We start from the raw sequence: 14,759 nt of genomic DNA on the forward strand, positions 1-14,759 counted from the left end.
TTTAGTCTGAAAAATAACTTTATTTTAAAACCATTGAGCGATGTCCTATTTGGCAAAACCAGTTAGAGCAGAATTCCTCTTTAAAGTGTGTATTTTCTATCATTCTAACAAGGAGTGCACTCCACAGGGGCCCCTCCATCTAAAATCTCAGCTTTGAGAGTTTCACTCACATATAAACTTACATGTTTTTTTTAATTCCCTTTGTAGTATTTATGCATGAAAGTCACAGCTACAATAAAATGACAGATAAAAATAAACTTCCTGTATATTTGACAGAATATATCTACATTTCCATCTGAATTCCCAGACCGCAGGTTCAACAGACAGGTGATTTTGTTTAGTTTACAGAAGGCCTCTGGACAAGAAGCATGAAGGAACATTGTTCTCTGGACCCCAAGCTAAGGTTTCTTTGCAGAGGGGTCTGAACTGAAGAGAAAGGAAGGATCTGATGGCTTCATTATCCACATACCCCTTTCTTTCTTCCTTCCTTCCTTTTCCTTTTAAAAAAACAGCTTCTCTGTACAAAAGGGATAAATACACAAAATCCCAAATCCATCAGAAAAAACAAAAATATTGCAGAGCTTTCAAATAGGCATACAATTCATGCATGATGCCTGCATTATATAAATCTCAAGAAATATTTTAAAAATAGGTTCTTGGATATTCAGAATACCTGATGAACACAAAATACTTGAACTGAGGCCTCCCACTCATCCTTGTGCAGGGAAATGTTTCTTGAATTCATGAATACAATGAACTGAGTTCTTCTTCAGGCACATACCAGTTGATAAATGAACTGATTTTTAAAGTCACAGATAGAAAGTTAAAGAAAGATGCATATTTATCAGTTCCTTTCCTGTTAAAAGTGCCCAAAATATTAAACCATAAATTGGATAAAGTTAGATGGATGCTAAATTGTATGGCTCTAACTCTGATAACTGAATACATTAATTTATTGGCCGAGTTGCCTCTTCCAAAATAATATAAGCAAGCCTACATGCTTGTACAGCTACAACATGCAAAAACCCACATTTCATCTGAAGATGGTATAGAAAACAGTAGCATAGCAGAGGTGAGACATCTCAGAGTTGGGGAGAGAAATAAGAGAAATGACCAAATTGCTTCATGAGGAATGGCTGGAATATCTGTGTCTTGATTACAGTAGTCAGGCGGGGATACCTAGGTATATTGAAGCCTGCACTTCAAAAAGACGCAACCTCCAAATTCCATTGTTGAGACCATGAACTTAGACTTAGTTTTACTCTCAGTCATTTAAGGCAGTGCTTCTCAACCTCGGAAACTTTGAAATGTGTAACTTCAACTCCCAGAATCCCCTAGCCAGAATGTAGATTGGAGAAATCTGAGAGTTGAAGGCATATTCCTTAAAGCTGCCAAAGTTGAGAAACACTGATTTAAGGCACGAACTTTTTTTTAAAAAAGTAACAACACTTGTTTCATATTAAAGACAGCCAGACATTCAGGAGTCAACTTTTCTGCTATTAGAAAATAGTGGGGAGACTTTGTGGGAATAAGTAACTGAAATAAATCTGCTACCCCCTCACCTTGGAAAGCAGGGAGCACAGTTCAAGTAATAGTTCAGTTTCCATTTTCTAAGTCTTTTCTTGGTAGAAGAGCCATTTAATGGCAACAATTTCTACTGAGCATCTGAAATCTCAGCTTCCCTGCATACTATCTGCCTAGACCTAGAGCAATGAAAGCTGATTATCAGCAGTAAAGGCGAAAAAGCAATCAAACAGGTCTGTAGAAACATGTCCCAAACTGTGTACAAAAATACAAGAGAACATGCAATTTTATACAGGTTCTGTATAAATATTCCCCTCTGAATCTTTCTTTTCCTTCCTTTTCATTCAGCACATTCACACGTACTCACACATACACACGTGCACACATCCTCCCCCAAGGAGAATCTTCATGGCAAGAGGCACTTGAACAATATGTGGAGAATTCCTATGAAAAAGATGTTCCCCTCACAGTGATATGGGACAAAGAGAAACAGGTTCTCATGATTCCATTTCCTCCTGGTCAAGTGGTGGTGGCACAAAGCTAACCACTTCATCATAGGTCAGGCCTGGAGAAAGAAAGAAAGATGGGTAAAGGCTTTCAATAGCTCAGAGATAACTACTTCCCACTCTTCTACCCCAGATGATGAAAAGAAATGACTCTAAAGTTATTTCAATCTGTCGAGATAGCCATAGTTTTCTTTAGAAAAGGATGCTGATAAAGGCCACATCCAACATTGCCTGAAAAGACTTTCCCTCCTTCTTGGCCTCTCCCTAATCTCTGGAACAGCTGTATTTCTAAAACACATTGGAAAATGGATTAAAGAGTCCTTTCTCCTGACAGAATGTTACTAGATTTTTAAAAACCTTGTAGACTTGTAGAATTATAAGTAAGACCCAAATGTTTTTTAGAAGAAAATGGCAAACTAGATAACAGCAAATACAGTCCTATTTTCATGATATTAGATGTCTCTCAAGTTCTAATTCAAATATTCAGTGTGGACATGTGAGTAGAGAAATACACACAGGGATCTGGATATACAGTATACTTCAGCCACATCCCAACTACCTTTGTGCAAACTATCTTAAACCTTTCTGAATTACAAGTATTGTATTTGTCCCAAAGGAAAATTAGAAACGAACAACTTAACCTCCCTATCTTCTCAACAGCATTGTCAACTCCCACTGAAAACACTAACATGGGGGAAAAAAAATCTCCTAACAAATATGTGGCTCTAACCCATTTGTATACAGATATACAAATTTTGTATACATTAAGTTCTTGATTTATGACTACAATTGAGCCCCACATTTCTGTTGCCAAGCAAGACAGTTATTGTGAGCTTTGCCCATTTTACAACCTTTCTTGTGACAATTGTTAAGTGAATCACTGCAGTTGTTAAGTTAGTAACTGCCATAAAAACATGCCAGTTGCCAAGCATCTGAATTTTGATCACATATGACCATGGGGATGCTGCAGCAGTGCTAAGTGTGAAAAACAATCATAAGTCACTTTTTTCAGTAACTTGTAACTTCGAATGGTCACTAAATAAATGGTTGTAAGTTGAAGGTTACCTGTATATATAGTGGGCAATTATAAAATTGTAACTTTGTTTTACAAAATTGTAAACTAAAAATCTCTACTCAGCAAGTATAAAGCAAAATGCACACTTACTTTGCAGTAAGTCCTATTGAACAATAGCTCTTATTCCAGATAAATGTACATAGACTATTGTTTTGTGTGTGTGTGCGTGCGTACACGTGCGTTTTAGCTTATTCCAGCAACCTAGATAGAAATTGGGGAAAAGTTTCTTGAGATACCCTTTTTCTCCCTTCTGTTTGCTAAAGAAAACTGGCTGACAGAGGCCCTTAAATTGGATTGCAAGCACACTTGTGCAAACACACACAAAGTATACTTGCTCTGTATTACATCCCATTGATTCAATGGCTCTTACTTTCAGTCAGTGTGCTCAGGATCCCACAAGTATGCAGCAAGTGTCTACAACAACTGAGGCTCCCTTTCTATCCATTTAAAACTCTCCATTCATGGAAGGTTCGGATTCTCCTGGATCCTGTTTGCATGGAGCCTCCATAATTAGTGAGACCCTCCACTACACTCACTCAGTCTCGACAGTGGAAGTTCCTAACTGATAGAAGCAACTCCTCCCTCTCTCCTGCCTCAGCTTCAGCTTCCTGCCCGTTTGCTTCCTTTCCACAGCTTGTTTCTCTCATCATATTCTCAGCCAGAGGAGAAAGACAAAGCTAGTGTGCTTGTTCCCATCTGCCTTGAACTATTTCCCTTTCTTCTGTCTCTGTTTCAGCCATTTCTTTTCTTTATTTACAACTGTCCCCTCCCCCATAACTTTCCTTTACCTGCCTCTTCCCATTACAGAATTCTTAGTGAATGCAAAATAAAAAACCTATTTTTTTTCGTTTCGGTAGAATGCAAAAACTATAGTGAAGAGAAGGATTTTGTGAAATGTTCTTTCACTGAGCATCATCAAGAGTGTTTTAATATTGATGGTAAGTCATAGAAGCCTTGACTCATTTTATGCAACTATACTAACTTTTCTGAGTTTCTCTATTCATAAGGTATGTTTCTGCACAACCTTCCTATTTTGCAAACCAGATTTCATTACTTCCTGACATCTTTATCTTTTCACATGAACTACAACAATAATGTTGGTGAATGGCATCAGTCTACCAGAAAACTTACTTTTCCACTCCTCAATATCAAGTTCTCTGCTTTCAAAGGACTGATCATAAGGATCTGCCACTGGCTCATCATCTGGGTCATGATACTGAGAAAAATAGCCGTGGGCCAAAGCTTCAGCAGCAGTGATCCGTTTATCTGTGTCCAGCACCAGCATCTTCTCCAGCAAATCTACAGCTTCAGAAGCCAAGGGAAGAAAAGAAAAAGAGGGATTAATGTGCAATTCCTCATAAAGTCCCAACTCAACTTAAAGAAAATCAGTATTTCCCAATGCCAATATGCTGCCATTCAGTTTATATGCAAGAAGAAGAATATGAGTTTAATATCTATAAAACAACAGTCTAAGAAAAAGGTGCTTCTAAGAAAAGTGTTGAAAATTTGAATTCAGCAGGAACCCTTGGTTGTCTTTCTGAGCATAAAGGTGAATGGTAAAAGTATTGAGGCTTCTGGGGGGGGGGGCATACATGGCCAAGGAAATCTGCAATGCTTTTTACCACAAAGTAGTTCTGGCAGTTTAAGACTACCGGGAGTTCATGGATGCAAACTATTCCACAGTGCACCAAGGGGGCAAACTAACTTTGCACCAACTGGCAAGCAGAGTTTGGGGTATGTCGGGTCATCAGGCTTTCTTCTGCCGACTTTGCCTCACATCCAGAAAATATTGAGTAGTTAGGAGGCAGAGCATCACATTTAAAAGGAAGAATGTTCATAATATTTATTTAAAAGATCTGTATGGCCACCTATCTTAGAACACAACTATGGGCTTAGTTATCTTGAATGCTTAACCTAACTATCAGTGAAAACTAAGTGACATTAATTATATATGAAATAAAACATAAGAAATAAATGAAGATAGGGAAAAAAATCACTTTTATCTAAAACATTTCTTTGAGAGGAGGAAGTGTGCGGAGTTCTCTTTTGTCTCTTAAACAAAAATATTCATTTAATTAACAAAAGGCCAGATGAAAATCTTAAGAGGGACAGCTGTTCCCCATATTTATCACTCACCCAGTAGTTAAAGCAGCTCATAGATGCAAAGAGGTGAAGCAATCTCCAACAAAACATAAACATATATACATAGACAGACATACATAACAAATGATTCTGGATGATATAAAAAATTAAACACAAAACAATACCAGACAACAGAAAAGGAAACGGTCATCCTAGTAGAATAGATATAAAACTCTCTCCTGGATGGGGTCTACATCCCCTCCTAACCCAACGCCTAAGAAAAGACCTAAGTCTTCAGTGTTTGCATAAAGTACAGTAGAATACAGGATTACAGGATGTGCACATACAAAGGAAGACAGGTGGTTCCTCAAACAACTAGACCCTATGGTGTATAGAATTTTGAAGGATAGCTAGGACCTTGAACTGGAACCTAATGGTAACCAATAACCAGTACAGCTTGCAAAGCAAAGGTGTTACATGGGTATCCCATAGCATGTCTTTAATTGTTCATAATGGTGCATTCTGAACCAACCTAACCTTCTGAATTGCCTTCAAGGGCAACCTCATATAGAGTGCACTCTGGTAGTCCAAATATGATGTAATCATGGCTTAATAGCTATTTAAAAAGCCTTCCAAGTTTCAGGAACATGTGCAATTGCTGCACAATATGAATCTGTACAAATTTCTTCCTGGTAACAGCTGCTGACAACTCTTTGATCAGGAACTATAGGAAGAATTCAAGAAGACCTTCAAATTGCGCCTAAGTTTCATCAGGGAAACTCCAGCCTCATTTAGAAGTACATATGAAAAATCCCCGGAACCAGACAATCTTTACGTAGCTAGCCTCTTGGTTTTGCTAGGGCAGCAACTCCAGGACCTGAGATCAAATGCTGACAGCATCACTGAGGTAGCCATGAAGTTCATGAACTACTAGGCTGCGCCAGACTCTACATCAGATGTGGGCAGAAAGGACTTTAAGTCTTTGAGACTCCACTATTAACTGGCAACAAAGCCAAGCAGGTTATGTAGGGATCTCATTGAGTAGCAGGTAAGCTGGTACAGCAGCAACAATTCAACTACTTCCTAAAGCCTAACTTCAGACACAGGATCTTCCATCTGGTTAACTGTGGTTCAAAACCTTGAAAAGCCATTAGAACTTTGCAGATGAAAACTGCCCCCCTCCCCAGGCCATACCAAATTAAAAACTTAAGTGGGCTTATTACAGACAGAGGGACACTGCCCTCTGGGTCCTTCAGATTGGTTGTCTCAGCCATAATAAAATTATCAACTTAGCATTTGTTTGTAAGAAAAATAAATATATCTGAGAAAGTATAGGTTGGGTTTAGGACTTTCAGTTAATATATTGGTCTCATTCTAGTTTCCTCCAAATTATTTAGTGCTACAATTGGAATTGTCTCTATCTATGGACTCTATCCATAGAAGGTCCTAATACTCCTGAGTTCTCATTTGAATGGACAATTGTGTTTTGATGAATAAACAATTTGTTGCACGGTGCAGAATCTATTTTTAAATTATTAAAACAGGTCAATGACACTAGACAACAAATTCAAAAATAAATGGAACAAAATGCACTAGCAATTTTCAAAATTCTATTCAGAAAGGAATTTTATCCAGAAATTCTCTGGTATCATCATTTGAAAGACAAGCATTTACATTAAAGTTCTGAGTATCAGTATGAAATGAATAAAATAAACCAAAAATTCTTGGTTCATATTTGATGCTAAAGGAACCACAAAATGAATATCTGGGTTGCTTATCCTTATCTTCTGGCAGAAGGAATGAAGTGGGAGAGATTTAGTGTTATGAATAAGCCTGAATGACTGCATACAAATGAAACCAAAGTCATCTTCACTATGTATGTGAAAAACTGCTTCAAGGCCTTTATCTTTATCACCATTATAAAACAGTGTTCACGAACTTGGTGTAAATGCATTTTATATTCTCCACTGTGGTGGAACTACTGTTAAGTCTTACCGAGAGGATTTGCACCAATAAATACATTTTCAAAATTCATCTTCGGCATGTAAGACAAGGACTGTATGTAATTTCTTGCCTGGAGGAAAATAAAACATATTATTAAACTACCAGTATGCTTCTTAACCACTGCAAGTTTCTATGTAGGCCTGTTTTTTTTTTACTTTGATTTCATCTGATTTTAGTTTTTTAATTACTATCTACCTTTATCTTCTCATTTATATACTCAGCATGATAGTGATGCTATTAAAAAAGGGTAGAATTTGGGTCCTATACATTGCATAAGCAATACCTGTGATATGATAGAGGATAGCAATGGCACTTGAATGATCTTAGATGGTTGGAACATTGATTCATTGCAACATATTACAGCAGAGTAACATCTGCATGGGACAAGTGTACCAATTAAATGAGAGATGTACAATTGTACTAAGAAGAATAGACAAAAATGTGTGATTTTCATCAATTTAGATTTGCTTCTGGTTACGTCTTCACTGAACTACAGTAACTTGCCTACATGTAAAGCTTCTTGTGTAGACGGTTTGAAAACCTCAGTTGGTATAAAATGCAGCTTTTGAAAGTTCTTGGGAAATACATGTTCACAGCACCTTTCTCTAATATTTTACAATTTGTATAGATTTGTTATTGGTTTTCTAGTACTAAACCTTTAATGAAGTGGGACAAGATTTCACCTGAAGCACTAGCTATACTAATATAAGCTTCCTCAAAACTGCCTTAATGATCCTCACACTAGTGGGTATCAAAAACATCTTTCCCATTATCCATACCTAATGAATTGTTTCCTTTAAAAATATACACAGTTCCATATGTATTATCCTTTAAATACATTGTAAAGATTTTTTTTTCAATTGTACCTACTACTAGAACACGAAATGCTGGAATTACATGGAGAGAAGTGGAGGAACCAGATTCTCAGGCCAGTAAGTACTTTTAGATTGGAAGTAGATTGTTATAAATGCCTTTATGATTGTTTAAATTTGGGTGCCCTTGGAAAGTTAAAAAATATTAAAGTGAATAAAATAATCAAATGTTTTAAATTGCAGACCAATGTGCACATCCTCCTAAGATCTCACCTCATGGCTGGGCATCCTGTTAATGAGATATGCAGGGGGTGTCCCCGTCAGACGCATGATTTGCTGAAGCTGGTTAATATCTTAAAATGCCTTGTCAAGGGCTTTGTTACTATTTCAACAACAGTGTCAATGCTCAAATTAGCTTTCACTCTTTTGCTACATAATAGAATGCCTTGAGGGTACAGCATGTAAGAATAGTTCCTATAGATACAAACTTTCAAAGCAAACATGCAATATTAAAAAGCACAAAAATACTAGTTTGTCAGTGAATAAAAGAAAATAGATTTAGTATCAACTAAAGCCAAGTGTGCACAAGTGACTAGCAAAAAACAAACAAAAGAAAAACAACCACACACACATTAGTCTATTTAATTCCATGTATGACATTTCATTCTAAATCACAACTTGCCTGTATAGGAAAGGAAGAAAAGAGATTTTAACGAAGTCATGATATTGTAAATACCAAACTAAACTAAGGGATTTCAAATTTTTCAACTTCAAAATGGTACTACAATGTACAGTCCTTTTGAAAATCTAATATTACTTTCTCTAAGAAAATATGCGATTATCATAATTTTGTTTAAAGAACATCATTACTTTAGACAGCCAATAAATATTTTGCCTTTAGGTAGAAGCTCAATTCCTTAACTTTTATGGCAGATGTATATCTTTATCTGCAAGGAGAAATCAGATTAATTACTCTCTCATTGCTGAATTTTTGTTATCAAACTAAAAGTCACATGGGAAAAGATGGGCAACTTGTTTTCTCCCAGATAAGACAAGTAGAAACAAGAGGCTGTATATGATGAGATTAATTAGAAAGGGAATTGACACACATCTTGGAAAGTGTAGGGACTCTATTTTATCCTTCTTTGGACAACTAGTATAACTGAACAATTCTGGGGAAAAATTCAATCAAAGAATAAGGCCTTGGTATTGCCAATTTCCATACTAACAAATAATGCAAGTTAAGGCAACTGATAATTAACAATCAAGATCTCATATTGTTAGCCATATAAAAAGTGAGCATGAAAAGAGGAAAATCTATCCTTTGTCCTAACCAGACTTAGGAAAATACCATGATATTATTGTAAGATATTACTAATATTGACAAGAGCAGCAAGACTTATCTATTCTCAAGGATCAGCTGAGCTACAGGGAAAAAAAACTGGCTTTCCTATCTCTGAAACACAGATTCCAGGTTAGAGAGCTAGAATTTTTAATTGTTCTGTGAACACCTTGATCTTCAATACTGTCTTTTATTTATTCTCAGAAAAATCAATCCCTAATAAGTCTTCTACTTTGTGTATGTTAATGTTATGTTTATCAGATCTGTATGTCACATTACTTATTCAAACCAATGACTAAGCTAACCAAAATCTTTATCTCAATTATTTGTTTGAAAGCTTTTTCAGATAACAAGATGCTGTTTATCGATGTGCTATACTCTTTAACAACATTTTGCACTATTCAGCATGCTCTTTCCTGAGATCTTGAGTTGGCAACTAGCAGAGCAAAACCCAGCATGCATAAAGGAGTTGATGTGACAGTTGCAATCAATGAAGCTGTAAGGGGAAAAAAACCCTGTTACCTGAAAAGTAGACCCTGATTTCCAAGCTGTCAAGCACAAAGACAAGTATTTTTTAATTACACAACATACAGGGAAAATTAGTTTTCATGCTTTTACCAAACTGAAGCACATGCTTTTCAGAGGACAGCTATTTTCCCTTTTCTCAATAAGCCGGTTCTTCTAAATCTCTCCAGAATTAGAATTTTGACTACATAGTTTTCTTCAAACTGTCATGTTTTCACCTGTTTAAATAGTAAGTTTATTTACTTACTTATATTTCATATTTCTTAACCGCTCATTTCCCTGGAAGTTCTTGAGCATTATTCTTTTTACAATCTGCAGTATTTCCTTTATGTTCATTCAGATTTTTTTTAAAAAAAGAGTTTTATACATCCACATTATATATACATTCCTCTTTTATCAAATCTTCCTGGACCACATGAATTAAGCATTTTTCAACCATTCCTACCGTAGTTATATTGAAATTATATTAAAAAACTACTCATATAGAAAGGCAAAATGTGTTAGCTACTACGCTCAAATGTATTTTTAACTCTGCTTACCAAAAGGACTAAAATCATTAGACAGCAATTTTATGACACCATGCTTTGAACTCTTAAATGGATTATGCAATCTGAAGCATCGTTACATGAGGTAAAATTCAGATTTCTCAGAATTCCCTGGTAAGGAATTCTTGCATGCATGAAGAACACTCAAGTTTGGTGTGTGAAGATTGGTCTGAAACAAGTAATAATTGCAATTCAAATACTTCATTTCATGGATTGTTAAGTCTGTGATAATACAAATTCAAGTTACAAAGACCAACCTCTAAGAAATGCACAATCCATTTAATAGAGAGGGCACACTATGTTATCTATTCCATGGCTTATTGATACAAATTTTGGTTGATAGAACAAAAAATAGATTCTTCCTAGGTGGAGAGCTAGATTTTCCTGAACAAATGTAGGACATGCATGGAAATAGGAGAAATAAAGGAAAAGGAAACCCATTTCAGAGTTTGCACGTGCACTATTGCATGTAGTTTCTCAATAGCATGTGTGAAAATGTCTATACTAATGGCATTAGTATACTAATGGCATAATAAAGTATATTTAATGTTTAGCTAAGCCTAATATAGCCTACAGAGAAACAAAATAAATGAATAATATGAGGAACCTAGTTAACTGAAAAACAATATAGAGGAAGAACAGTGAAACATCAAGATGCCTATAGAAATAAAGAAGAAAAAAAGCCAAACATAAAAAAATATAGAGACAATCTTCATGACAGCAGAGCAAATAAAATAAAAGAAATCCACATAAGGGAGTCATTACAATCAAATTTTAAACTCACAGACTCTGAAGAGATTTTCTTCAAAAGCTCAGGGCCTGGGGTTCCAACGAGTCTCAAAATGAGCTTCAACTGATCAATATCTAACAACGGACCATAAAGGAAAATTCTGGGACAAATAAAATGAAAAAGCAGCAGCCCAATAAAATAAAAGGGGAAAAGTTCAACCAAATAATTATAAGCAAAATTAGCATACCTCTTATGTATAAATAAATATCCCAAATACCTCCTGGAAATTCTTTGGTCAAATATATCTAAGTAATATGGAACACTGGAAGTGTGGCCACTCATCAGAGCAACACAATTTCCTGTTCATGAAAGTAACACATAGTTCTGAATACAATAGCAGTAATGTAGAATACAGACCTTCTTCCAAATTTTGAGAATCATGTCTTATAGACAGTATAAAATTGTACAGCTGACATAATTAGGTTTTTGTCTAAAGGATTAAAAATATGACAAGAGTATAGTTGAAGTTCTAAGATCAACCTTTCACTAACAGAGGTCTATAAAGCATTTTTATTAGCTATCAAAGTATTTCCAAGTTAATTTAGGTTTCCTCCACCTCATTCAAAGCATTTCCTAATGCAATGCACTTCTGCAATAGAATATCTAATTTATATACTGAAGACTGAAATGGTTTTAAGTTAAATGTACTTAGCTCAAAGTCATTAGCAAGATGAAGGTTCAACATCAAATACAAAAACTGGCATGCACAGGTGCTACTCATTGTAATAATTACTATTATTTACTTCTAAAGCCTACGTTAAGTAGTGTTGAGACTAGTTTTAATACAGAACAATTTTTTTTGCTTATAGCCCACTAATTCAATTATCTCCCTCAGTTTATCCCAAACTAGTGAATTATTTGTATTACAAATATATTATCCAAAACTAATAAGAAAAATGTCAACCAGGGTGCCAAATAATTGGTGAGCTACTCCACTTTTCCATTTCTTAGAAGGCATCCCTCTAAATTATTGGCAAAGAATGTCAAACTTTCATAAGGACGTAGTCAGATCAATGGTGGAAGAAAGCTAAATCACAGTTGGTACCAGAATTGAAAGAGGTTTTTTTTTTTAATTTTACAAGGGTGTATAGTAGTATTGAAGCTTGAAATATGAGAAGCATGAACTAGGCAAAAATTAGACTGTCAAAATAAACATAAAGTGCAATCAAAATGTTACTTCATTTTTTATAGTCATACATGGATAAAAATATCAAATGAATAATCATATTTCACAAAAAGCAGAGAGATGAATGAACAGGCAGGTGTCATAAGATGGTCAACAAAAACAGTGGACAGATATTTATCTCTCTCTATTGATAACAGTAAAACTCTTTTTTATGCAGAATGTGGAATATAATATAGATAACCAGTTTCAAAATACCTGATTCTTCTTCTTTGGAGCAGCTACAATGAACAAGAATGTATTGTTAAAAATCAAGTTAGAAGAAACAGATTTGTTTGGGTAACAAATGGAGAGAGACAAAGTGTGTTTAATTTTTACTATCAATCTGTTTAATTTACACAATCAATCTTTTATAATAATGAACGACATGATAGATAGAATAAAATCTGAATCTTAAAACATGGACAATCTGAGATACGCAAATAGTATCATTTTGTTACTCAAAGTAAAGAATGCTCAGAAGAGGTGATTGCGAATTAAAAATGGAAAGCAAAAATCTGGGTTAAATATAACAAAAATTAGCATGCTTAGCAAACTACCAAATGATGTAAAGAAATAAGGGGACAGATATTTTTATTTTCTTAGACTTGCTGAAGAAGGAAAGAGGATTAATTCTGGAGAAGGCAACGAGCATCTTAGACAAGGTAACGATAGATAAGGGAAAACTTATGACAAAGATTTTTCATTTAATTACTATACAGTTAATGACCAGAAAGTTAAAACAATAGCCAAAGAAAACAGAATAAGTGAATCAGTTTTATATGACTCAAAAAGTGTGACTTAATGGAACATAAAATATAAAATAGAACTGACAAAACTTCATAATGTCCGTTTCAGAATTAAGATATATCAAAGCAATGAGGAATAGTTAAAGCAATGATTTTATGCTGGTAAATACCACAACTGTGAAAATAGGATACTGGGGAAAGAGAAAGACATATTGCAAGAAAAACAATCAATTAGTCCTGGAGAAAATAAAACTGCTTTCTTGAGACAATAACCAAGAAGCATAAACTCACTATGAATGGATAATGTACTAGGAAAGCTACTAGCCTAAGTAGAGTTGAGAAGAGCAGAAAACAATGGATAAAGTAGATGAAGGGATCTAAGTGGTCACTGAAATGTCATTGAAAGAGTTACCAATTACGGTCAGGCAGAGATGGGTGGCATTTGTCCATATAATCATCAAAGTCCCAATTTAAGGACACCTAAGTAATTAGCAGAAGTAAAACTAAAATAAGAAGAATTTATCCAAAACAAATTTTATTAAAAGACATGCAAGTAGCAGTAAGACTCATCTTTAAGGACCGGGAAGTCCCAAAACTGAAGCTTGCCAAAATCATCAGCAATGAATTGTGTAAAAGCCAAATCTTATTCAGATAAAGTAAACTGTTGATCTATAATCAGAGTGAGTAATCAATAAGCAAATACCAAGACAACATAATATTTTGAAATTATCTTTTCAAAAGTTTTAATAACTTAAAGACTATTTTCATAATATAAATTGTGTGCCAGTGTAGACAATTTACTTATAATACTTTATGCTGAGAGAAGAATTTAAATTCAGGTCTAGTTCACACATCACACTTAGACATGTTTGAGTGTACATAATTTGGGCTTAATGTGTGACATTTGAAACCACCGTAATAATTTGTAAATCCCAGTTTACGGTCACCTTAACTATGCTCAATAAAATATATGTTAGAACGGTTTACTACACTGTACAAACACAGCCTAAAAGTTCACCTCAACTAAATTAATCACACACTTCCCAGAACACAACTTCACAATTGAAATATTACATTGAACGGGGTCAGGGTAGAAGAAGGAATATTTAAAATTTATCCATCAGTTTTAGTCTTAGATTTTACTCAACACAAACTTGACTGAACATATTAATATGCTTAAATTTAAGTACCCAATTTTCTTCTAAATTTTTGAAACATGTAATCCAGATTTGTATAACAAATATTAACAAACTGCATCTACACAACTTAATTTCCTTTTATTAAAAATTATAATAGTAAAATCTAATATAAATGAAATAGTAAAATCTAATATTAAAGAAAAAAAGCCATAGAGAACAGATCCGATGATCATAAAAATTTAAAACAGCCACATTCACTAAATAGACGTCAAAAGGCTGCAGAGGTTCAACTGTACCTGGAAATCAGGCTTTAAATGCTGGCAATAAAAGTTTCTTGAAAATTATTGATTCTCAATGCATTTATTTGTGGTGATAGCCATAGCATACGGTAAGAATGCTATGGCTATCACCACAAATAAATGCATTGAGAATCAATAATTTTCAAGAAACTTTTATTGCAAGGAGGCAAATTGCTGGGAGGCAGAGGCAGATTTTTTTTTGTTT

General features: G+C 34.8%; 1 protein-coding gene across 2 annotated transcripts in view; it reads right to left on the minus strand.

Annotated features, from left to right (window-relative positions):
* MAPK14 (mitogen-activated protein kinase 14) overlaps window positions 1-14,759 on the minus strand; it is a 31,763-nt gene continuing 17,004 nt past the window's right edge. The window contains exons 9-12 of one of the 2 annotated variants that reach the window (XM_034414711.2): window positions 11,200-11,279; window positions 7,183-7,261; window positions 4,237-4,410; window positions 1-2,089 (exon numbers count right to left, since the gene is read on the minus strand). In XM_034414711.2, the coding sequence (XP_034270602.1) occupies window positions 2,022-2,089; window positions 4,237-4,410; window positions 7,183-7,261; window positions 11,200-11,279 (401 nt within the window). In that variant the 3' untranslated portion in view covers window positions 1-2,021. Of the gene's footprint in view, window positions 2,090-4,236; window positions 4,411-7,182; window positions 7,262-8,276; window positions 8,357-11,199; window positions 11,280-14,759 lie in introns of both variants that reach the window. The other variant, XM_034414708.3, reaches the window with a different exon arrangement.

The sequence above is a fragment of the Pantherophis guttatus genome, chromosome 3, assembly GCF_059756535.1.
Source record: "Pantherophis guttatus breed Tessera chromosome 3, ASM5975653v1, whole genome shotgun sequence".
Classification (NCBI taxonomy): Eukaryota; Metazoa; Chordata; class Lepidosauria; order Squamata; family Colubridae; genus Pantherophis; species Pantherophis guttatus.